The following is a 24,604-nucleotide window of genomic DNA, read 5'->3' as shown; positions in this document are numbered from 1 at the left end:
AAGCATCTAAGCCGAGACATGAGGTAAGGCAGCCAGAGTGCTCTCCTGTACCCCATGTTCTCCCAGCAAGTGTTTAGTGCCTGCTGGACACAGCTGCCTTCAGCCAGGGCTCCTCACACACTTGCTACTCTGCATTTTCCTTTTTTTGCTTTTTGAGACACGGTTTCTCTGTGTAGCTTTGAAACCTGTCCTGGTACTCTGTAGCTGGGGCTGGCCTGAACTCAGAGATCTGCGAGCCTCTGCCTCCCACATACTGGGACCACCCAGCTAGCCATTCTGCTTCTAATGGTACAAACGTGTCGCTCTTAGCAGGTGGGAGCTTCCAAACACCCTTCAGGAGCCATTGCCTAGTTTCATTGTCCTAAGGGCTACCCAGTCTAAGTCCCTGTTGAGCTGAATAGAAACCAATCTTCATGGTTGAAAGGGGGGGGGGAGATGATTTCACGTATGCAAGACACTCTGGTCTCATAATTTACGTATGAAAGACCTGAATTCCAAAAATATTGACTGCCCATTTTACAGATGAGGAAACTCAGGTCAAGACAACTTAAGTCTCATCCTGTCCTGGTGTAGTTGATTGCGGCAACAGAGCCGGCTCAGTGATGAAGAACTCTGACAAAGGAATGGAGTTTGGTTCCAGCACCCATGTCAGGCTGTTCTATAACCACCCAGGACTCAGTCTCCAAAGGATCTAATAATCTAATAATGCCTTCTTTTGGCCTTCATAAGCACCACACAAACAACACTCACAGTTTAAAAAGCTTTTTTTTTTTTTTTTTTTTTTTTTTTTTTGGTTTTTCAAGACAGGGTTTCTCTGGTTTTGGAGCCTGTCCTGGCACTTTGTAGACCAGGCTGGGCTTGAACTCACAGAGATCCGCCTGCCTCTGCCTCCCAAGTGCTGGGATTAAAGGCGTGTGCCGCCACCACCACCCAGCAAAAATCTTTAAATAAAGTCTTTGACAGGGTTCCAGGAATGCTGGTGTCCAGGACTGGCTCTGCTGTCAGGTTCCCGAGCAGCTTGGGTCTGTCCATAGTGTTCATCATGGTCTTTGTCTCGGGGTTTCTGTTGCCGTGATGAAACACCATGACCAAAAAACAAGCTGGGGAGGAAAGGGTTGATTTGGCTGACACCTCCACATCACTGTTCATCAAAGGAAGTCAGGACAGAAACTCAAGCAGGACAAGACCCTGGAGGCCTGAAGGCGGGAGCTGATGCAGAGGCCATGGAGGGGTGCTGCTTGCTGGCTTGCTCCCCATGGTTTCTTCAGCCTGCTTTCTTAGACAACATCACCTGCCCAGGGATGGGACCACCCACAGTAGGGTGGGCCCTTCTCTATCCATCCCCAATTAAGAAAATGTCCTAGAGGTTTACCTGCAGCCCAATCTTATGAAGGCAGGGTCTTTTTTTTTTTTCTTCTTTTTTTCTCATCTGTATTTACCTCTTAAAGCAGAATGGGATTGGGCGCTGTATTTCCACTCACAAGTCTTGCTCAGTTACAAGACCTAGGGAAGCTTAGGATTTTGTTCTCGGTACTTTGGAAAACAAGCCACATGGAGAATTCCTGTTGTTTTAGCTTGTGTGCTTACTTCTAAGACTAGTACATGCAGAACTATAGGGGATGAAAAGTTTTAAGATGAAACTTAAGCCATCTTATTTTTTTTTCCTTTTAAACACGAAGCTGTATCTCAGAACACTTCCAAGTGAAGTTATTTGATCTAATAAGAAATCCAGCTCGACAGCGAAACACTTCAGACCATAAAGTTAATAGGTTACATTACGTCTTACAACAAATATCCTGCCAACCTATTGAATCAAACCTATAGTATCACAGTATCACACAAGTAGAAAGAAATTTTATCTTCCCCTTAGTTTTCATGCCACACAGATGTTTTAAATGTTAACAAAAATAAACAAAAATCCTGGGAAATACAGTATCAGAAGGAATGAATGATGGAGGAAGGTCATTGGTTAAATAATAAAGAAACTGCCTAGGCCCATTTGATAGGCAACCCTTAGGTGGGTGGAGTAAACAGAAGAGAATGCTGGGAGAAAGAAACTGAGTGAGGAGTCGCCATGATTCTCCCACTCCAGACAGACGCAGGTTAAGATCCTCCCTGGTAAGCCAGCTCGTGGTACTACACAGAATATTAGAAATGGGTTAGATCAATATGTAAGAGCTAGCCAATAAGAGGCCGGAACTAATGGGCCAGGCAGTGTTTAAAAGAATACAGTTTCCGTGTAATTATTTCAGGTAAAGCTAGCCGGGTGGCGGTGGGAAGCAGCCCCGCCGCTCATATTACAACAGAGTGGCACCCAACGTGCTAATGAACTCCACGTAAAACCTGAGAGGGCTTAAAAAGGACACAGAGAGAATTTAAGACAGCTTTTTGCTGTTTGTGGGTTGCGCGCGGCAAAAAAATTGTCCTGACTCAGCAACAGGAAAAAAACTGGCTGTTTTAAAATGCCGGCTTTCTGGGCTGTGCCGCCATCGCGATCTCTGTCTGGCTCCTGCGGGAGACAGAGCTTTTGAATGGAACATTTGGAGTAAAGAGCTACGGCTTGCTTGATGGCAATAGGGACTGCTGTGTGCCTGAAACTGTGTGTGACTCAGGGGCACGAAATGGTTCTGATGCAGGAGCAGCTCAGCTCCGCCATGAGGAACCCTGCTGGTCTCAGGCAGGAACTACCGTAATTACCATAATAACAGCACAGTTAAGGTTTCCGCTGGGCAGGACACACACAGGCAGTACCGTATTATCTGTATATGGTACAACTTAAATTTTTAAGAAGTGCTTAACATTTTAAGAAATGCTCCTGGATAGTAAAAAAAAAAATTACAGATTCACAATAGAACTGATTCAGACACTGTTGGATGAATGTACGTAGGCTTGAGAGAGAGAAAAAAAATATATATACAATAGAACTGATTCAGACACTGTTAGATGAATGTACGTAGGCTTGAGAGAGAGAAAAAAATATATATAAAGAATAAAGTTAATGTTTTAAAAAAAGGGTAAAGTCTTTAAAGAGACAGAGTACAGATAGTTATAGATTAAAAGAAATAAAGAAAAATAAGCCACGTAAAAATGGAAAATTCACAGAGAGTCTGGATTCTTTGTATTATTGTGTTTTCTTTAAAATTTTTGACTGTAAAGGAGCTAAGTGCAGAGAGACATTTCATTACATGGGCTGCCAAGCTAAACCAGAATGGATACAAGGGTATTATGATTTCAGAATATGGGTCTAAGGATATGATGCTTTGGAGAGGGTCTTCTTTTGTTTTCACAGAGGATGCGACCCTGTGGATTTCTTCTATCCCAATATGGTATGATAGACCACGCCCTCCTGAAAGGTTACTGTGAACCCCTTCAAAAAATTACTTCACACAACTGCCAACCGAGATGACCCTGACACACAGGTCACACCATGAAAGATCTAAATAACAGCGCCCCCATTCAGCAGGAAGCAGTTTGGAGAGAAAACTGCGCCCATGTTCCCATATATTGTTTATAAATGTTCTTTTTTACATTTAAAGGGGGATATGATATAGATATGAATAATTTGCATTGGTGTGGATTTGAAGGTCAATTTTGTTATATGTATATGCATAATTCTAATCTTGATTAAGGTATTGTGATTGTGTAGTTCATTTAAAAATGTAATGTATAATTAAAAAATATAAATTAATGGATAATCATCAATAATAGTCAAGCTTGTAGTCACGTTAGTTAGATTTTCTAGATATATAGAGATATATTTCAATTAGGCATTCTTCATATCTTTCAAAGACTACAGAATATGACATTTAATGTTTTAATAACTTAGGGCTTTTCATGACAATGAGACACGTCTGCTCCTGGCAGCACCAATCTACTTCAAGAGGAAGATGGGCACCAAAGAGGCTCCTTAAGGAGTTTGATAGCCATTTGGGCAAGAAACTACTCTTGCCTGGACTGATGCATAAACTGGACACAGAGAACCCTCAGAGAGAGGACTGCTGAACTTGCCTAAAGGTGAGATGGTTTTTCGGGGTTCCTGACTCATAAAAGAGTCTGCAAGACATTCTGCAAGACACAGCAAAAAGTGACTGAACTGTCTTTGGAATTTCCTGCTTGATGAAAATGTCTGCTGGATACTATGGGCCTGCAGGCTGAAGATGGATGCCCCAACGGTACAGAGGAACTTTGGGTGACTGTCCAGGCAATGAGATATCTCTGTCATTTCTAGAGTTTTGGATTTCTTGTTTACTTAGGTAATATTATATCCTTCTGGAGTCTTTGATGGAGTTAAAAAATGGATAGATAGTTATAGTTTTCCTTAGTTATAAGATAAAATAGATAAGTATTGTAACTGTAATTCTTGCTTTATAACTGTTTTGTTATATGTAATTTTACTATGTTAAAGTGAAAGCCTTTTTTGTTTAAACAGAAAAAGGGGAAATGATGGAGGAAGGTCATTGGTTAAATAATAAAGAAACTGCCTAGGCCCATTTGATAGGCAACCCTTAGGTGGGTGGAGTAAACAGAAGAGAATGCTGGGAGAAAGAAACCGAGTGAGGAGTCGCCATGATTCTCCCACTCCAGACAGACGCAGGTTAAGATCCTCCCTGGTAAGCCAGCTCGTGGTACTACACAGAATATTAGAAATGGGTTAGATCAATATGTAAGAGCTAGCCAATAAGAGGCCGGAACTAATGGGCCAGGCAGTGTTTAAAAGAATACAGTTTCTGTGTAATTATTTCAGGTAAAGCTAGCCGGGTGGCGGTGGGAAGCAGCCCCGCCGCTCATATTACAACAAATGAAAGTAAGCATCAAACACATAGTTCTGGTGAAGCTTAGTCTACTTCTTCCGAACGTGTGTGTCGTCATCTCCTTCCAGGGCTGGCATTTCTTCAGTTACAGCAGCACTGATATCATCCACAGTAGGATCATCTTCATCAGACCAAGCTTGATGACCCTGTAGATCCTGTTAGCGTGTGTCTGGGGAATCTTCCAGACTGAAGCCAGAAGACCAGATCCTTCACAGATTTGTCGTTCTTGTCGGCCTCTGCCTTTTGCCGGAAGGATTCGATAAAGGAGTGATCAGGGTTTATCTCCAGGTGCTTCTTTGCGGCCATGTAACCCATTGTTGAGCTGTCTCTGAGAGCCCGAGCTTTCATGATTCTTTCCATGTTTGCTGTCCACCCATATGTGCTTGGGACAACACAGCATGGGGATGTCACCAATTGGTTTGATACAACCACCTTTTCAACCTTTTTCTCCAAAATATCTTTCATAATTTTGCAGAGGTTTTCAAATTTTCTCTTTTTCTCTTCCTGCTTCTTTTTCTCTTCATCTTCTGGAAGCTCCAGTCCTTCTTTGGTAACTGACACCAAGGTCTTGCCTTCAAATTCTTTCAGTTGTTGCACACGATATTCATCAATGGGCTCAGTCATATAGATTACTTCTAAGCCATGCTTTTGGAGGCGTTCCACAAAGGCCAAATTAGCAACTTGGTCCTTGGTCTCACCTGTAATAAAGTAGATGTGCTTCTGGTTTTCCTTCATTCTGGTACAATAATCTCTGAGAGAAACCATCTCATCTCCAGAGGCAGATATGTAGTATCGCAACAGCTCTGAAAGCTTCTTCTGATTTTGAGTCTTCATGAATTCCAAGCTTTATATTTTTTGAGAACTGCTCACAAAATTTTTTGTAGTTCTCTTTATCTTCTGCCAGCTCAGTGAATAGTTCTAAGCATTTCTTGACCAAATTCTTTCTGATAACTTCCAAAGCATTTCTTGACCAAATTCTTTCTGATAACTTCCAAAATTTTGCTTTGCTGCAACATTTCACGGGAAATATTTAGAGGAAGATCCTCGGAATCCACCACTCCTCTAGTGAAATTCAGACACTCAGGGATTAACTCCTCACAGTTATCCATGATGAAAACTCTGCGCGCATACAGCTTGGTGTTGTTCTTTTTCTTTCTGTTTTCAAACAGATCAAAAGGAGCACGTCTTGGGACAAAAAGGAGGGCCCGGAATTCCAATTGTCCTTCAACAGAAAAATGCTTTACTGCCAAATGTTCTTCCCAGTCGTTGGTTAAGCTCGTGTAGAACTCTCCATGTTCTTCATTAGTAATGTCGTCAGGATCTCTGGTCCAAATAGGCTTTGTTTTGTTGAGCTCTTCCTGATCAATGTACTTTTCCTTTATCTTTTTCTTCTGTCACTGTCCTTCTTTTCTTCCTCTTCTTCATCCTCTTCTTCATTGGAACCAACATCTTCTGTTTCAGGCTTGTCATCAGACTCCTTTTCTTCTTTTTCCTTCCCTTTCTCTTTATCTTCCTTTTCTTCAGCTTCATCATCACTGACTTCCTTATCATGTTCCTTCTCCACAAAGAGAGTAATGGGATAGCCAATAAACTGAGAATGTTTCTTTTCTATATTTATTTTTTTTTTTGTTGAAAAAATTTCCACCTTCTCCCTGCCTCCCATTTCCCCCCTCCCCCTCCTCCCACTCCTCTCCCCCTCCCCCCACTCATTTCCCCCTCTCCCCACTCCTCTCCCCTTCCCCCCACTCCTTTCCCCCTCGGATTTCCCCCAGTCTGGATTCCCTGCCCTGTGAAGTCCAAGGTCCTCCCCCCTCCATCCAGGTCCAGGAAGGTGAGCATCCAAACAGGCTAGGCTCCTACAAAGCCAGTTCATGCAGTAGGATCGAAACCTAGTGCCATCGTCCTTGGCTTCTCATCAACCTTCATTGTCTGCCATGTTCAGAGAGTCCGGTTTTATCCCATGCTTATTCAGTCCCAGTCCAGCTGGCCTTGGTGAGCTCCCACTAGATCAGCCCCACTGTCACAGTGGGTGGATGCACCCCTCGCGGTCCTGACTTCTTTGCTCATGTTCTCCCTCATTCTGCTCCTCATTTGGACCTTGAGAGCTCAGTCCGGTGCTTCAATGTGGGTCTCTGTCTCTATCTCCATCCATCGCCAGATGAAAGTTCATATCCAGGCAGATGACTATATGTTTTTCTTTGGGTTCACCTTCTTATTTAGCTTCTCTAGGATCACAAATTATAGGCTCAATGTCCTTTATTTATGGCTAGAAACCAATTATGAGTGAGTACATCCCGTGTTCATCTTTAATGTTTCTTCACGATCTCTTTTATTCTCCTTTCCTCCAAGTACTCGGTTTGGTCTTCTTCTTTTTTTTTTTTTTTTTTTTTGGTTTTTTTTCGAGACAGGGTTTCTCTGTAGCTTTGGTGCCTGTCCTGGAACTAGCTCTTGTAGACCAGGCTGGCCTCGAACTCACAGAGATCCGCCTGCCTCTGCCTCCCAAGTGCTGGGATTAAAGGCGTGTGCCACCACCGCCCGGCCTCGGTTTGGTCTTCTTTCAGGTGTTCCAGGACCCATTGGCTCCCCTGTGTCAGTCCTCACTGTGAACAATCCCCCTGCTGCGGATTCCCAGGTGTACTGCTCATCGTCATTATGTTTGGTGATCACAGCCACTTTCTCAGCGATCAAATATGCAGAGTAAAAACCAACACAAACTGGTCAATCCCCTTAGATGACTTTAGCTTGTGTCAAATTGACAAAACTAGCTTGTGTCAAATTGACAAAACTATCCCTGCATCGATCAAGCCAGCTAGAAAACCTAGCCACTGATGCCCCAACAATGATGGTTTGGAGCTTATTGCCCCCCTGGCCTTCCTGGACCCACAGACCAAAGAGGAAGCCCAAGGACCACTAGGTAATCCAGCAGACAAAGTATCCAAAGACATCTCGATCTGTATACCATTTTGAGGTTGCCATGTCCCTGTAGGAACTGACTTGAACCAGTTACAGAAGGAAGGGCTCAAGAAGTGTGCTTGGGCACCTGTCCCACCTGACCCCGACACTGAGTTGGGGATGGGGTCATTTGGTAGCTCTTGAGACTCCTAGAGGCTTCCAGATATTGTTAGTGCCTCTGAGGAGTTATTGGACCTGGTGTGGGGGGAGCTGACTTGGGGCCATTGTGTGTCCCTGGCCTGGCCTGGCCTGGAGGCCATACCTGAACTCTAGGATAAAACACCAAAAATGTAGGAGAAACAGGTCTGAGCTTGCCCATCTGAGCCCCTGCTTGCCCAGGCCAGCCCATCTGTGTCCTCATTCCAGGACAACTCCTTAGAAGAAAAGCTCTCACCCCTCCAGGCTTTCCTGTCTTAGGAAGGTTCTGGTCCCAGAGATGAGAGAAAGACGATGCCTCCAAGCCCCAGGTTTTGCAGAGATTGATGAGCACTTCCAAGCCAGTTGCACATGGTGTTCAGCTGTCCCCTGCTAATAGCCCTGACCTCTATCTCTACTCAGCCTTTGGCCATAGTAATGGGCCCTTATGGAAAACGGTCCCTGGCACACTATCCCTCACTGGCCCTGGTAATGAGACAGGACAGATGCCAGGAGCTTGTATTCCTCAGCAGGCCCTCATCTGTGAGACTCTTCTCACAGATGGACTCAGACCCACCAAATAGCCTTTGTCTGTCTAGGACTGCTTCTTTTGCCTCCCCTCCAGCTGGGCCCCACAAACACAGTATGTGAAGCTAGGGGTGCTCCTTGGTGGCAGAATGCTGGCCTAACTGGGCCCCACAAACACAGTATGTGAAGCAAGGGGTACTCCTTGGTGGTAGAATGCTGGCCTAGCATGCCTCATATCCTAGGTTAGGGCCTCAGTAGTGCCCTACACAAAACAAACAACAAAGACTGACAAACTAGTCAACCTCTGGCCTGCTGATGTAGCTGTTGGTAGAGAGCTTGCCTGGCGTGCACAAAGCCCTGGTTTCAGTCCCCAACACGGCACAGTACTGGGAATAGTGACACATGCCTGTAATTCTAGCACTTAAGGAGAGGCGGAAAGATCAGAAAATCAAAGTTAACCATAGCCACATGGCAAGTCTGAGGGTTGAGGTCAGCCTGAGCTTCATGAGAGCCTGGTTGGTTTTTGGTTTTTGGTTTAAAACAAAAACAAAAAACAAAAATAAACAAATAAACAAAAAAACTTCCCATGCAGTAGCACGCAGACCTGGACTTGTTCTGGGTGCGTGGATACTGGCTACAAGAAAGTCATGAAATACTTAGTGTGGCCTGCAGTTCAAGGACCAGCTTCTCAGGCAGAAGGCCATCCAGAGCCACACATACCCCTAAAGTCACTCTCCTCAGCAGGGGGATAAATTCATGCAGGCCTGGGGGTGCTTGGCCAAAGCCTCAAAGCCCCTGGTCTCTGACCCTATGAGCTCTCACTGGGCAGCCTGCCTTTCCCTGCAGCAGGAGGAGCTTGGCCCCAGGTTCAGGTGGAGCCCAGGAACTAAGGTTCACCAGCAGTGTCTAGGGTCAGTTGTATTCCCTATTGCAGATGAGGCCAGCCAGGGCTCTGAGCAAAGGAGGGATATACACAGGTGACCCGTGGCAGCCTTAGGATGAGCCAAGAAAGATGACAGCATAAATCACCCGTGGCTTGGCATTCATTCGGCACCCCCGCACCCCACACACACTCACTCACACTGAAGGTCTGTAGAGAGAAGAGCCCAGGGAAAACCAGACTCGTGGGGCTGGATTTGGCACTCAGTCTGTTGCTATGTGACTCAAAACCTCTTTCCATGTTTGGATCTCAGTTTCCCTGTCAAAGGCAGGAGCTAGTCTCACCCAGCGAGTGAGTCTAGGAGGCTGGAGCCCCTGCAGTGAGGCTGCCCTCCCCCACTTCCTGTTTACAGCAGCCTCTGGCTCATCCTTTTACCCCAAAGCCATTACCATCACCATGGCAACCAGACTGCGTTTGTTCCAACAGGTTGGCAAAACCTGACGCAAGACTTCACTAGTGGGCGCAACTCCAGGTCCCGGGGGGGGGGGGAAGGTCAGCTGTCCCACTCCTATTCCTGTCCCTCACAGAGGGGCAGGCAGTGTGGGCACAGAGTCTCGGACCCCTCCCTTGTTCATCTGACATCCATGCCCCGGCAGTGGGGGTCACACCTTTTAGCCCTTTTGCCTGACCTGGCAGTGCCAAGCTGGAGGTTGACTGTGGAAATTGAACATCCTGCAGGACAATATTCTGTTCCGTCTCCTGGCTTCACAGTGATGGGTGTAGGATTTGATTGGGATAGTCAGGTGGCAATACCCATCTCACTGTATGCTCCCTGGGAAGAAGGGCTAAGGCCAGGTTGTCACCTCCCGGACGTCTCCTCCCCAACTCCCAGTAATGAGGAACACAGGCCCCTTCCCAGCACTCCTTTGGAAGCCTGTTCCAGTTTGGCCTCCCCACAGGGGATGGTCTTTGTGGAGGATTTTCAGGCCTGCTTTTCTGATTCTCACACTGGTTGGTGTCCTTCCCGTAAGAATGAGACCTTTGGGATAAACTCCAAAGCAAGGTGGCCAGCAGTAATATCCCAGCGAAGTCAGCGCTGGTCCCCAGACGCCTACTGAGGCCCGGGACAGGCAAGAACAACTTGGCAGCTCTCCGTGGGTGGCTGGGAACCCACTACAGTAGGAACCTGTCAGGTATGCCCACTGTCCCAGCTCCAGAGCTAACACATTGGAAAAGGACAGGCAACTGGTTTAACAAAGCCTCCATCCAGGTAACCATCGCTCTGCTCAAGTGGTGGAAGCTGACTGAGGAGGGGGGGTCTAGGGAATAAAGTGGACTGGGAACAGCAGGATCCAGCTACTAGGGCCTAACCCAACCTTCTGCGCACACACACGGATAACAGTGACGTCATGAGATGGTCCAGGTTAATGACAGAGCTGACTTCCCTAGAAGAGAGCAGCTCCAGACAGTACTGAGGGGGCAGAGCTTTGGTGAGAAGGTTGGATATGACTGTACAGAACTTCAAGAAACCCAGGCACTTCGCGTCTCCTTTGGGCGACTGTAGCTTCTTCCCTGCGGCCCTGGGAAGGAGACCCCGCGACAGCCTCCTCCCTCGGGGCGGGGTGGTGGTGGAGGGGCTAGCACAGCCCAGCGAAATTCAACGCAGCGCCCCTCTCTATACCCACCTGTAGGTTACTGAGCGCCGCACCCGAAGCGGGGGCTCTCTGGCCAGCACCCGGTGGGCAGGAAGCCCTTCCCGATCCCAGACGCACAGGGTGGGGGAGGACAGGGCTGGAACCTCTGACCAACAAACGAGGCCAGGCCCCGCCTCCGCCGCCCGCGCCCCCCGCCCGCCGCTCCGGCTCTGCAGTGCTCAGTCTCCAGCGCGCGCGGCTGCTAGCGGTCGCTGTGCCTTGGTGTCCCCAGCCAGTGCGACAGCGACGCCAGCAGGGACCCCCGAACCCGTGGTCCCCCGAATCCCTGTCCACGGTGAGTGCTGTAACTCCTTCCCGGTGCCGTCAGACTGCCGTCGGGGATTAACCTGCCTTCCATCCAGAGAGACAGACAGACAGATGCGACCGCCCCCTCGGGCTCAGGCCCCCTGGCTTCTACACTCCGCTCCCCATGGGGTTCAGGGATTGAAGGCTTCGGGGTAAAGGGAAACTGAGGCCCTGGGGAAACTGGGGCCGCGCGTACTCTGAGGGGCGGGGTCGCACAACAGGCGTCCTAGGCTCTGAACGCCGAAGAGGACGCCCCAGGGTCCGCACTGCAGAACGCGGAGGAGGGTTGAAGGGCGGGACCTCATGACCCAGAGAGTGCGCACCTGCGACCACAGTTCCCACGGTCGCCGGTCGCCGCTGCTGAGCCGCCAGGCTATAACCCCTCTTCCCAGTAGAGGCCGCTGACTGAAGCGGAGCTGGGGGTCGAGCTGGGGACCTCGGAGACGCCCCGCGGGGCTTCTCTGAAGCCTTCCTAGCTGGCTGAATCCTATCAAGTTAGGGGGAGGAAAACGGCCCCCAGCGCCCGTGCCCTTCCCACTTTGCGACGACTGTGAGACCCTTGCCCTCTAACGTGAAATTCCTGCCTGGGTAAGCCTTGTTCCTCCCTGGTCGTCCAGGAATTCAGGCCCCACCACTTTTTCTGGGGTGTTGACGTTGTGTGTGTGTGTGTGTGTGTGTGTGTGTGTGTGTGTGTGTGTGTGTGTGAGAGAGAGAGAGAGAGAGAGAGAGAGAGAAACAGACAGAGAGACAGAGAGAGACAAAGAGAGAGAGACAGGCAGACACACACACACACACACACACACGCATGCACGCACGCACAGAAATGTTGCAACGGACAGCTCCCATACTCCCCTCAGACCTCCTACCTTCCAGGGGGAGAAACTGCAATACAACCAGGGAGGGTAACCACAGTTCCCCCTCCCCATCACCAAAAACAGCCTACCAGGAGCAACTCAACAGAGACAGGTAAGTAGCAGGTAAGGCACCTGGGAAGAGTGGACTGTTCCCCATCGGTAGGACATGGAGAGCATCCATCAGCTGCCTGCTGCTGACCTCTGACCTGAGAAGCTCTCATTCACTTACAGAGATCAAAGTGCAGATACCCTGGCTCCCCTCTGGGAAATTGGGGGGGGGGGAATAAACGCCTGAGCAGCATGGGTAACTGGTGGACCGGATGAGCTGTGCTTGGGCACTCTCTTGAGGAGTAGAAGTTGAGGAGGTTCTGAGGCCAGGAGAAGATCTGGGAATCCAGGAAGACTTGGGAAGGGTCTGAGGGGTCAGGTGGGGACTGGCCAGGAAGAGGCGGGAAAAGCAGACAAGACCAAAGAGATCCCGGGTGGCCACCCTGCACCCTGCATATTAATCTGTCCCAGCTTCCAGAGGTCCCTAAGCCCTAAAGGTGTCTTCTCATCACTCTAGGGTTTGCTAGGGCTTGAGAGCCCAGGAAGACCCCTCTAGCCCTCTCCTAAGCTGCCCTGAAATTCTCTGCCTCACTGCCACCAGATCTTCAAATGGCTGTCTAGAAGGTGACAGTTTAGGATGGGCGTCCTGGCTTAAATCTTACAGCTTGCCCCAGTCACAGATAGGAATGAAGTGGCTAGCTTTAGCTCAGCCGCCAGTTCATATAGAAAGAGCTTCCAGACTGGCTCTTCCTTTGCTTACTGGACAGTTGGGAGCTATGACTCTGACCCTAGTAACTGGGTGTGAGCAGGGCTGTGGGCACATCCTGCCATTCTACAATCCAAGCCCAGGAGGGACAGAGTCTGAGCTGTGCCCACCAGAGAGACTGGGGTAAAAGGTGGGGGATTGGGGGTAGCATCACACTTAGCTCACTGCTGCCTTCTACAGGTTGAGGTTTCCAGAAATTCATGGGTAGCAGTCAAATGCATGCGCATGCAGGCTGGTGATGGTAGAGGTGAATGATGAGGTCCCTGGATGAACCTATCGGAGGCCTCTTTGACAGGTGTCTCTCGGGGCCTGGGCTGGTGGGTCAGAGACGTTAACAGCTGCTGAGAACTGTTTCTGGGCATCAGGATGAGCTGACTCTTACAGAGACTGGCACCCGCATACTGCTGTTAGCCTCATCCTAGCAACAGACTTGGGGGTGGGGCACAGCTGAACCCAAGCTTAGGACATCACAGGACAATATAGTGTTTGCACAGCAGAGCCTTACATCCCAGGATACCACCTGCTGGTGGTGACGCTGGGCAAATTCCCAAGCCCACACCTGTTTCCGTGTCTGAGGTAGGGCAGGGTTGTATCCCTTAGCTCCTGTGCTTTCAGGTCACTTTCCTTCTGCGTCACATTTGTCTCTGGGACTGCGAGCCCCTGTAGCCCTGTCACACATAGATGCAGTTGGTGGTTGCCTTGGCAACAGCTCAAGAAGCAGCTGCTTTCCTGGCTTGGGGTGCAGGGGGAGCAGCTCCTCCCTTTAGTTAGGGAGGCACTGGGCCTCTGACACTTGGCCACTTGGGACCTCAGGACTGGCCACGTGTGGCGAAAGCTTGCTGGGGCCCCCACATTAGGGAGGAGGTTTGTGGGGCTTCCCCTTGGTCCGCATTTAGATCTGCAGCTCTGGGGTCTCACCGGATAGGAACTGGTTGGAGCAAAGGGGTCAGAATGCAGCACCCACCTGGAGTGCTGGCCTGAGCCAGTGAGAATAGTAGAAATAGAGGCAAGGTGGAGAGCTTCTCACCACAGACAGACAGAGGAAGAACCTCTGCAACCTCCGACCACCAGTGAGACCCTGGGCCAGGAGCAAAACCTGCTATGGTGTCCATTTCCTGTCTTATGAAATGAAGTAACAGTCTCCCCTTGCTAAAACTAATGTGTCCTGTGGTGGATGGCAGGCAGGCAGAGACTCTCTCTCTCTCTCTCTCTCTCTCTCTCTCTCTATATATATATATATATATATATATATATATATATATTTAATGTGGCCAGTAAGACAGGGGCCCCAAGGGTGGGTACTGTGTGTCAGAGATGACCTGGATGGGAGATAGTGTTTCTCAAGAAAAAGAGGGAACCTCTCTGGGGTAGTGTGGGGAAGGACCAGGCCCGGAAGTGGTTGTGTGACCCAGAGTGGGGGATGACAGGGTGGTGTTGTGAAAGTGGATGGGAAAGCACTGTATCCTAGGTACCACACTGCCCTTCAGTTTGTAAGGGTGAGTGAGCAGCCCTTGCTGAAGGCTACGCAGATATGGATACCACCAGCTTTTCCTCCCTGTTGTGGGTCGATGGGGTCTAGGAACTCATCAAACGTAAGAGAAGCAGAGCATCTTAGATGATCCTAAGCCTAAACCCCAAAGAGAAGGCTGCCCTCCTGGTATTCTGTCTCAGAATTGCCACTGTGATCCCCGATGTCCCAGTCACCTACCAGGGCTACAGATGTGTTCAGTCCATACATTTCTACACCAAACCTCAAGTTCAGAGTAGAATGGCAGAGGGGAGGACATAGGGTCAGGGTTAGCATCAGCCTGGACCCGGACTCCATTTTCAGTTTGGAAGACCATTCTCCTAGAGATAACAGCCAGACTGCTTTGGTAGGATGCAGCAGGATGGCTTGGTTGCCACAGCAACAGGCAGGCAACTGATTCAATGGACTAATAGGCAGAGGACTTGGGATGCAGCTGAACGCTTCCAGCCTTCTCCAAATGGGACATGAACTTCATGGTCTTTTTACTGATTGTAGGATGATAACTCTGTTATAGGGGACATTGGCCCCTTACGTGTGTTGGATGTGTGTAAGGACTGTAGAGAAGCTCCCTCCTGGGCATTCTGACCTCAGGGACAGGTGCCAACCCTACCCTGGACTCATAGATTAGTGTCCTGCCTTGCTGTTTTAGCCTCCTGTGTAGAAGACCTGGGTGTTATCTGTCCTGGCTCCTATTAGACAAGGGTGTTGGTGAGGACATTGGAGACAGACACATTCTGTCCCACTGTCCTAGGTGGCTGGGGCTCAGCTGGGATACCAGCTGCGGATGTGGGCGCAGAACATACCCATCTTCACTGAGACCCCAGCAGCACTTTCCCATAGAGAACTAACTCTGTGCCTGGCTCCCATCTGCAGGTGTCTGTCACCATATCCCAGGGCCACTGTACGTGGGCACAAAGGCTATTAGGTCACTTGCCCAGTGCCTATGGACTGCCGCAGAGTCCATAAAGTCTCCTCCAAGGACTCAGCACAATGCAGGGTGGTGTCAGGCCCCTGGGCCTTTAGCCCCGCCCCCTGTCAGCGTCAGCGATGCGGTGATAAAGCAAGGGACAAACTGATGTGCTTGCTGCAGGTGGCTGCCATGTCAGCCTTGCTGGACATCAAGAGCAGCGTGCTCAGACAGGTGCAGGTGTGCCCATCCTTCCGCCGGAAGACGGAGCAGGAACCTGAGAGCACAGACACACAGGAGCCCCTCACAGGGACCTGGTGGGTACCCTAGGGTTGACTTCGCAGGGTATGTATGCCTGGCCTCCCTCCACTAGCTGGCCTGTACACTTATTGTCCAGTGTCAATCCTCTTGAGTGGGAAGAGGGACCAAGAGGGTCTGAGCGCAAGGCCAAAAACACTGTGGTTGTCCCTTGATCCACTCTCTCCATGGTTCCTTGAATCATATTCTGATCCAAAGCTTCCTTCTAGGAAACCTGAGGATGGTGCGGAGTTCTTCGCCCACATGCGCCTCATCCTGAAAAAGGGGGATGGCAGACAGGGCCTTCCATGCCCCGAGGTAAGGACTCCATTTCTGAATGGTCTAGGGACTGCTACTCAGCCCAGTCTACTGTCCTAGATTCTATCTGGCCCTCCCCCCTCCTCACACCTCTCCTCTTCCTGGAGTGCCTTCGTCCAGCCAGCTAGAGGGTCTTGGGGCAGCTGCAGACTAAGGGGCCCTTCCCTTCGCACACCTTCACTCTAGCCCTCCCTCACAGGTTCTTTTGCGCAGTGGTTCCCCCGCCCCTGCTGAGCCTGTGGACCCCAACCGTGGTCTGAGAGCCCTGACCCAGGAGGAGGTAATGGGTGTCAGGAGTATCTAAGCCCAGGTCTGGTGACAGGTGGGTAGAGCAGTTGGGTGAGCAGGAGCAGAGGCGCGAAGGCTGGGGATCCGCTCAGTAGCAGGAGCAGCTGCTTGGGGCTGGTGCATGGGACCGGCAGCACAGGGGCTGAGAGACTCTGCCGTGGTGGGGGAACTCAAAGCCTGTTTCCTGAAGGTGGAGATGCTCTATGAGGAGGCCTTATACACAGTCCTGCACCGGGCAGGCACCATGGGCCCCGACCAGGTAGATGACGAGGAGGTCTTGCTAAGCTACCTTCAGCAGGTGAGCAATGGCCCTACCCACCCACCCTGCCTCACTCTGGGGAGGACTGAGATGTGTGTGTGCCTGTACACACACACACACACACACACACACACACACACTGGTGCCAGGATCACCTAGATGGCAATACAAAACACACACATCAATGTGCATTGGGGAATATCCACAGTGGGTGGAGACCTGGTTAGACATGTAGACACAATTGCAGCAGATACAAGATGGACACCCAGACATGTTTAGAAAGGACCGGCTGCTACTTAGAGGAAGGCAGAGTAGCCACCGGGTATGTTTCCTTCCCCTCGAGTTGTGCCCTGAATTGTCCTGTTCACCACAGCTCCATTTGTGCCAGGCCCTTACCTGCTCACTCCTCTGAATACTCATAACAGTAGCACCAGCTGGGCAGTGGCCCTCCACATGGTAGGACAGATGGACATTCACTCCTATGGACAGTTCTTGAGACTCCTAAGACAGTGCCTGCCTCCCCCAGGCTCCTACTTACCCACTCACCACCTACAGGTGTTTGGCACCAGTTCTGAAGAACACATGGAGGCCATCGCGCGTGTGAAGAAAGCCAAGGTGAGGTTGTGCACCCCCAGGCAGGTACTGGCTGGCCAGCGGCAGTATCTGGGTGGCAGGAAGGGATGCCGGGGTGGCAGCAAAAGTGGGGACTGTAGCATGCATGCTGAGGCTGCTTATTCCTACGAGGTCCCCCAGTACCCTTTTGTCTGCAGGCTCCCACATATGCCCTGAAAGTCTCTGTCGTGCGTGCCAAGAACCTTCTGGCTAAAGACCCCAATGGTGAGTGGGTATCTGGCAGGCCCTCTGAGTGCCTGGCAGCTGTTCCTGGAAGCTGTGCACAGTGGAGAACGTGAGGGCCAAGAACTGAGGCACCTGCTCCGTTTCAGGCTTCAGTGACCCATACTGCATGCTGGGCATCCTGCCGGCCTCAAGTGCCCCACAGGAGTCGAGTGGGCAGAAGGAACAGCGCTTTGGCTTCCGCAAGGGCAGCAAGCGTAGCAGCCCACTGCCTGCCAAGTGTATCCAGGTCACTGAGGTCAAGAGCAGCACCCTGAATCCTGTCTGGAAGGAGCACTTCCTATTGTAAGGCTCCTACCCCGACGATTGCCAAATACCCCAAATGATGACCACTCATTGCTGCCCAGGCAGCTCTTAAGAGGGACTGGTAACGCATCCACTGTCCAAGGGAATAACCGAAGGCTCACAGGCAGATGTTGTATCCCTGTGGCCACACAGCTGGTAGCAAGTGGAGGTTAGGATGTGATCCCAGCAGTCTGTGTGGAGAACATGATCACCACCAATTGCTCCTGGACATCCCCCTGCCTCACCCCTGTTCAGATATGGCCTGGGAGTTTCATAGACATTTCTCTGTCTTCTCTGCAGTGAAATTGAGGATGTCAACACAGACCAGCTGCACCTGGACATCTGGTAGAGGACCCTGAGCTTGGCAGGGCGTCGGGGGGTCACACCCCTGGTTTGGGCAGGAATGAGGGCTGGGAACTCCAGTCAAATCATCTTCCACCTTTAGGGACCACGATGATGACGTATCTCTAGCGGAAGCATGCAGGAAACTGAATGAAGTTATTGGCCTGAAGGGCATGAGCAGGTGTGGGGTAGGGGGAGTGGGGAGTCGTAACCCTAGGCCTGTGCATTCAGCTCAGCTGCAGGGGTCAGTGGCTTTCCAGGACCACCAGAGTAATACCACCCTGCTATCATCCCTGCTGTGTCCAGATACTTCAAACAGATTGTCAAGTCGGCCCGTGCAAATGGGACAGCAGGGCCCACCGAGGACCACTCGGATGACTTCCTGGGATGCCTCAACATCCCTATCAGGGTGTGTGGGGAGGGATGGTGTGTATGGGTTCTTAGGATTCTTGATGGGGGTGTGGGGGTGCCTTGGGCATCTCCAGTGGCAGTGCCCTATGACTCCCATAGAGCATCCCTTGATGACTCCCATAGAGCATCACTCTCTTGGGGCTGGAGGAGGTGGGCTGCACTGGGCACCTACTCAGGAATGCTGAGTAGCATTCCCTTCTCCCCAGGGTCCCAGAGGATATCTGGTTTTGTTTAGTCTTTAATGGGGTTTGAAGCACCCTACCACTGAGCCCTTTGTGGTTGTGTATGAGGGAGAAGGGGCGGAGTCTCGCGGTCTATACCTTCCCCCTCCCTCCTCTCAGGAGGTGCCCGTGGCAGGTGCTGACCGCTGGTTTAAGCTGGAACCCCGCTCTAGTGCCTCCCGTGTGCAAGGAGACTGCCACCTGGTCCTCAAGCTGATCACCACCCAGGTGGGAAGCTATGGGGAGCCTGCACCCCTGCCTGCAGGGCTGAGGCAGAACTGATTACAGACCTCAGGTTCTGCCTTCCAGAGGGACACCGCTATGAGCCAGCGTGGACGCTCCGGCTTCCTGTCCTACCTGCTGCTCCTCAGCCGTGTGCTGCGGTTTGAGCACCGAGTGGAGGAGGTAGTGGGTGCCCCTAGGCTGCTGAATAGAGAGTAAAGGGCCCAGAGCAGGGATGGAGCGGCTCTCTGGCCTCTGCCCACCCTGGCTTTCTTCTCCAGCCCAACTCCAGCAGCTGGCGTGGCGAACTCAGTGGGCCTGGGACCACAGTCCTTTGTCTGCATGGAGCCCAAAGCAATCTGTCACCCTTGCAGCTGGCAGTGCTGTGAGTACGCAGGGTGGCCCTTGTGGGTAGACCCTTCTGAGAAGGCTGTAAGTGGGTGGAGCGTGGAGTGGGACCTGTTACGCAGAGCAGACCACAAGCTTGGGCTCCTATAGGCACTGGCAAGTCAGCAGCCGCCACCATCAGTCACGCACCCTGGACTACGGCTACCTGCTGGGGCTGCTGGAAGATGTGCAGGCGCACTGGGAAGAGGCGGCTTCCCTACCCCAGGAGCAGGTGGGCACAGGCATGGCTACAGGTCTTTAGAGTTCGCTAGGAGCTAAGGGACAGAGCCCTCCCCTCATAGGGTTTGAAAACATAAACCACATAATAGGAAAGAGACAGCTGTGCGGTAAGGAGGTGGCGGTTGCAGTGGAGTAACTGTGGAAGGATGTCATGAAGGGTCAGCCTGGGCTGAGGGCAAAGCCTCTGAGGTGGCGAGCGTCTAAGCCGCAGGAGCAGGTGGGCGCTGGCAGAATGGAGCAGATGAGACAGGAGCTATGGAGGCACCGCGGCTCTAGGTGCAGTGAGGGGAGGGGGCGGAAGCAGAGAGTGGGGCAGCTAGTTGGGAAGAGACTGGGCTAGACACACGAAGCAGTGGTGTTTCTGTGTCTTATGAGCAAAGCTGCCTTGGACCCTGTCCCTGTCTCGACTCTGAAGAACCCATTCCCCGCAGGAGGAGAGCCTAGCCGACAGCTTCTCTGCCTTCTCGGAGTTTGGGCTGAAGCTGCTGCGCCAGCTCCGAGATTACTTCCCTGCCACCAACAGCACGGCTGTGTATCGCTTGGGGCTGTTGCTGAAGTAGGTGTCGCACAGCGGGACGAGGGGGCTGCAGGGCTGAGGGTCGGGGTGGCCTCCTCAGCTAGCTGTCCTCATCAGGTGCCTCGAGAAGATACAGCTCTTCCAGCCAGTCTTCGCCATCTGTCCCTTCGAGACGGAGCTCAACGTGGACATAGTCGCAGCCCTGAAGGTGTGTCTGGATCCATCTCGGCCCTCCCTCCCTTGGCCCTTGCCAGGGTCCGCTGCCCACAGCCACTTAATCTGACTCTTGCCTTCAATCCACTGTGTTGTTTTACTGGCCGCTGCTACAGCGGGGCAACCGGGAGTGGTACGACCAGCTCCTGAACACCAAGAGTCCTCGAGAGCAGGTGTGGATCTGAAGGGCATGGATTGGAGACACAGGGCATTCGGGGGCTCACTGGTCACTCCAAGCCTGGCTTTCTTGCAGCCTGGGCCACAGCGCCTAGCGGGGCTTGTTGAGCTTGCAGACATCATCTACGAGGACTTGCAGGCCTGCTTTGGGGTCTACGCCAGTCTCTTCCACGGGTAGGCCCTTCCCTTGGGTGCTGCTGCCAGGCCAGAATGGGCTGGGTTGGGGGAGTAGGGCTGGCTGGTGGGAGACGGGTGGCTGAGACATGTCTTTTGCAGTATCCTTAAGGTGGACTTCTTCACCCTTACCTTCCGGCAGCTGGAACGTCTGGTGAGGGGGAAGTCCCTTATCCTGGGTGCACATGGGAACTGGAGCTCAGGGAGAAGCCCCGGGTTAAGAGGGTCCCTAGGTTAACTTGGGAAGTTGTCTAACTCCACCATCTGAGGCAGGTGGCTGAGGAGGCATGGGTACTGACAGAGGAGCTGAGCCCCAAGATGAACCTAGAGGTGGCCTCGGGGCTCTTTGAGCTCTACCTGACCCTGGCAGATACCCAGCGCTTCTGGAGCTGCATCCCTGGACGGTGGGTACCCCACCTGGAACTGGTATCCCCTTAGCTCTGAGCCTGGAGACCTCTGGGTGAAGGCATGTGAGTACCAATGGGCTCTGAGCGAGTGTTCACTGCAGGGAAAGCCGCTCGCTAGCCCTGGCTGGCATCCACACCCCGTTTCTGCCAGCCGTGAAGCTCTGGCTGCATGTGCTGAGGGACCAGGCCAAGTGGCGCCTGCAGGGAGCTGTGGATGTCGACACGGTGAGTGTGTGCTCAGTTGCCTAGTGCTGGCTCCTCCTGTACCCCTGCAACATCAGCCCCCTTCTGCCTTTGTAGCTGGAGCCTGTGGATGCTGCCTCCAAACACAGCAGCTCCGCAGCCACCGCCAGCCTCTGCCTCACTCACATCCAGGAGCTCTGGGTTCGCCTGGCCTGGCCTGACCCTGCCCAGGCCCAGGGACTGGGCACTCAGCTCAGCCAGGTACATGGGCTAGGGATAGGTGGGGAGCAGATCTGGAGATGGGGCAGGGGTGGGGCCCCATGCTCCCAGCCCATCTCTGCCCCAGGACATGTGTGAGACTTCCCTCTTCTACACGGCACTGCTGAGGAAGAAGGTGGACACCCAGCCCGGGGCTGCTGGTGAGGCAGTGAGTGAGCAGGTGAGTGGCTGGATGTCAGGTGAGGCCAGCAGGTGGCTGGGTGGGGTCACCCTTGACAGCTGCCCAGCCCCCCCTGGCTATACCTTCCCATTCCCAGCTCTGTGTGGTGCTCAACAATGTGGAGTTGGTACGCAGAGCTGCCGGACAGGCGCTGAGAGGCCTGACGTGGCCTGAGGGGGCCAGCGGGCTGGAGGGAGGGCTCCCCCGCCCTTTGTTCAGCTGCATGCAGGCCCTGGATGAAGATCTCCAGCGGGAGGCCCACACCGTGACAGCACATCTGACTTCCAAGGTGGGCAGAGGGGTGGGGCCCGGGACTTGAACCTATGTGGGGACTATTTCTGAATCCCTACGCTTGTTCTGAGCACCACCCCTCTCTCAGATGGTGGCAGACATCAGGAAGTATGTACAGCACATTAGTCTGTCCCCTGACTCCATTCAGAATGATGAGGTAAGTGGAGGGGATCGGCAGGAGGTACCAAGGCCAGGGGCAGGCTGGAGTCCAGTTTGGCCCACCCCGAGGACTCCTGCCTACAGGCTGTAGCCCCGCTCCTGAAGTACCTGGATGAGAAGCTAGCCTTGCTGAATGACTCACTAGTGAAGGAGAACCTGAACAGGTACCAGCTGGGTAGTGGGGGTGGGTGGGGCGGTTGCTGGCCCAGGGAGTCACCCGGGTGGTGTTCCTCCAGGGTGCTGGAGGCCCTCTGGGAGCTGCTTCTGCAGGCCATTCTGCAGGCACTGAGTGCAAACAGAGACGTTTCTGCTGACTTCTATGGACGCTTCCACTTCACACTTGAGGTAGGGTCCCAAGGAGCTCTCCCTGCTGCCCCTCGAGGACACTAAGCTTGCCAGGGTACACAACAGCTCCATTGGCAGCTCTTCATCCCTACATCCCAGTTCCCACAGCTGTCTGGCCTCAGATGCTGACATTTCCCAGGCTCTCTGGGGAAGTCTGAGGTGCCTCAGATTTGAGAAGTGACTTGGGCTCCTAAGACCCAGGGCTTCCCAAGCCCACAGGTCTTCAGCACAGGCCAGCCCTCTGACAAGCCCCTCTTTTCCTGTTGTAGGCTCTGGTCAGTTTCTTCCATGCTGAGGGTCAGGGGCTGCCCCTGGAGAACCTGAGGGATGGGAGCTACAAGGTAAGCTTTTGGGTGAGCTCAGCCTGCCGCCCTGAAGTAGGCATCCTTGTGCAGGTGAAACCTGAGGCAGCTCAGATGGTTCTGTGAGGGCACCTGGTTGCCCTGCCTGGGACCAGAGTTACTAGTGCCAACTTCCCTTGCAGAGGCTTGAGGAAGAGCTGCGGCTGCACAAATGCTCCACCCGAGAGTGCATCGAACAGTTTTACCTGGACAAGCTCAAACAGGTGGGACGACATGCCATTGTCTTGCCGCTGGCCTGCCCTGAGACCCGGTTGCACTCACTGGATTTTTCCACTGGCCCTTCTTTCCCACAGAGGTCTCTGGAGCAGAACCGGTTTGGGCGCCTGACTGTCCGGTGCCATTATGAAGCGGCTGAGCAGCGGCTGGCTGTGGAGGTGCTGCACGCAGCCGATCTCCTGCCCTTGGATGCCAATGGTGAGGCGCAGCAGCAGCACCAACAGGGGCGAGGGGCCAGGGAGACGTGTGGCTCACACTGTGTCTCCTAGGCCTGAGTGACCCCTTTGTGATCGTGGAGCTTGGCCCACCGCACCTCTTCCCACTGGTCCGCAGCCAGAGGACCCAAGTCAAAGCCCGGACATTGCACCCGGTGTATGACGAGCTCTTCCACTTGTGAGTGCCTGCCCGGCTTGCTGTGCCCCATGCCTGTGCTGTTTGGCTGCAGCAGGCTCCTGACTGCCTTGTCTATAGCTCTGTGCCTGCAGAGGCATGCCGCCGCCGCGGGGCCTGTGTGCTGTTCACGGTTATGGACCACGACTGGCTGTCCACCAATGACTTTGCTGGGGAGGCAGCCCTTGGCCTAGGTGGTGTCAGTGGCATCGCAAGGCCACACGTGGGAGGGTGCATGAGACCTGGGCAGCCCATCACATTACACCTGCGCAGGCCCAGAGCTCAGGGTGAGTGAGACTCCGTGGGGTTGAGGGAGGTGGGCCTGGCCCATACTGCCTTCCTCATGCCCACCCTCATATCCACCTACAGTGAGGTCTGCACTACGGATGCTGGAAGGCCGCTCCAACAAAGAGGCCCAGGAGTTTGTCAAGAAACTCAAGGAGCTGGAGAAGTGTATGGAGGCTGACCTCTGAGCACCCCGATGGTCACAGCCTGGCCCTCCTCCCTTCCCTGTGGGGTCCCTCCCTCACTATGTGACCTGCCTGCTCTGGTTGTACCCTGTGGCTTCTGTCTGGCTGTGTCTTTTGGTGTGTGCTGTGAACCCTTTGTGCCCCAGCATGCCCCACCTTGAATATGGGCAGTCAACTCAGAGGGACCTGGCCAGCATCTGCCCATGGACACAGAGCAGGATGGATGGATGGGACCTGACCCTAATGGGTCTCCTCGCTGGAGCAAGGGTCATGTGCTCTCTGCAGACTCTGCCCCCTAGAGGCCATTAGGTGGTATCTGGAGACATTTGTGGTCCCAACTAGGGAGTGGAGAGTACTGGTGCCAGGGGTGGAGGCCAATGTTGTTCACACCTTGTAACCATCAGTCAGCCTGACGAGAAATGATTTGTGCCTCATGACGGCAGTGCCACCGAGGAAGCCTCACTGGGGGGGGCCCTGCCCTGCACCCCCAGGATAGGTCTCCATTGGCAGAGGCAAGGTCAGGGAACAAGTGGGAGGTTAGCAGCTGCCAGGGTCCCAGACAAAGGGTGAGGGTCAGGGTTTCTCCTACCTGCAGCTTCTCTCACCTGATCTAGATGCTCTACCCACAGCAGGTGAGCAAGCGGCCAGTTGAAGGTTACTTGCGTTCTGGTCCCCACCTGGCTCTGGGCCCAGGAGAGTTTCTCCCATAGTCACCATGAGGAAAGGG

General features: G+C 52.6%; 1 protein-coding gene and 1 pseudogene across 4 annotated transcripts; one reads left to right on the top strand and one right to left on the bottom strand.

Moving 5' to 3' along the window:
- Positions 1-4,840: 4,840 nt before the first annotated feature.
- On the bottom strand, positions 4,841-12,317 carry LOC130876720 (heat shock protein HSP 90-alpha-like; annotated as a pseudogene).
- Positions 11,150-24,600, top strand: Baiap3 (BAI1 associated protein 3). Of its 4 annotated transcripts, none has more exons than XM_057775334.1 (34): positions 11,150-11,295; positions 15,593-15,726; positions 15,937-16,024; positions 16,224-16,304; positions 16,503-16,610; positions 17,127-17,186; positions 17,342-17,408; positions 17,516-17,711; positions 18,012-18,056; positions 18,157-18,234; positions 18,360-18,462; positions 18,806-18,913; positions 18,995-19,090; positions 19,189-19,292; positions 19,406-19,526; positions 19,966-20,090; positions 20,169-20,259; positions 20,381-20,437; positions 20,518-20,615; positions 20,718-20,769; positions 20,994-21,019; positions 21,124-21,247; positions 21,323-21,466; positions 21,552-21,644; positions 21,742-21,933; positions 22,024-22,092; positions 22,179-22,258; positions 22,331-22,439; positions 22,709-22,780; positions 22,924-23,004; positions 23,095-23,215; positions 23,287-23,410; positions 23,489-23,694; positions 23,777-24,600. In XM_057775334.1, the coding sequence occupies exons 2-34, from the start codon at positions 15,602-15,604 to the stop codon at positions 23,878-23,880; spliced, it is 3,348 nt and encodes a 1,115-aa protein (XP_057631317.1). In that variant the 5' UTR covers positions 11,150-11,295; positions 15,593-15,601; the 3' UTR covers positions 23,881-24,600. The 4 variants fall into 4 exon arrangements, with proteins under 4 accessions (XP_057631317.1, XP_057631316.1, XP_057631314.1 ...); XM_057775333.1 differs by having other exon boundaries at positions 20,889-21,019; positions 21,597-21,644; XM_057775331.1 differs by having other exon boundaries at positions 20,889-21,019.
- The last annotated feature ends 4 nt before the right edge of the window (positions 24,601-24,604 follow it).

Source organism: Chionomys nivalis, chromosome 7, assembly GCF_950005125.1.
Source record: "Chionomys nivalis chromosome 7, mChiNiv1.1, whole genome shotgun sequence".
NCBI lineage: Eukaryota > Metazoa > Chordata > Mammalia > Rodentia > Cricetidae > Chionomys > Chionomys nivalis.
Note: the sequence above shows the minus strand (reverse complement) of the source record. Positions and strands in the feature narration are given on the sequence as shown.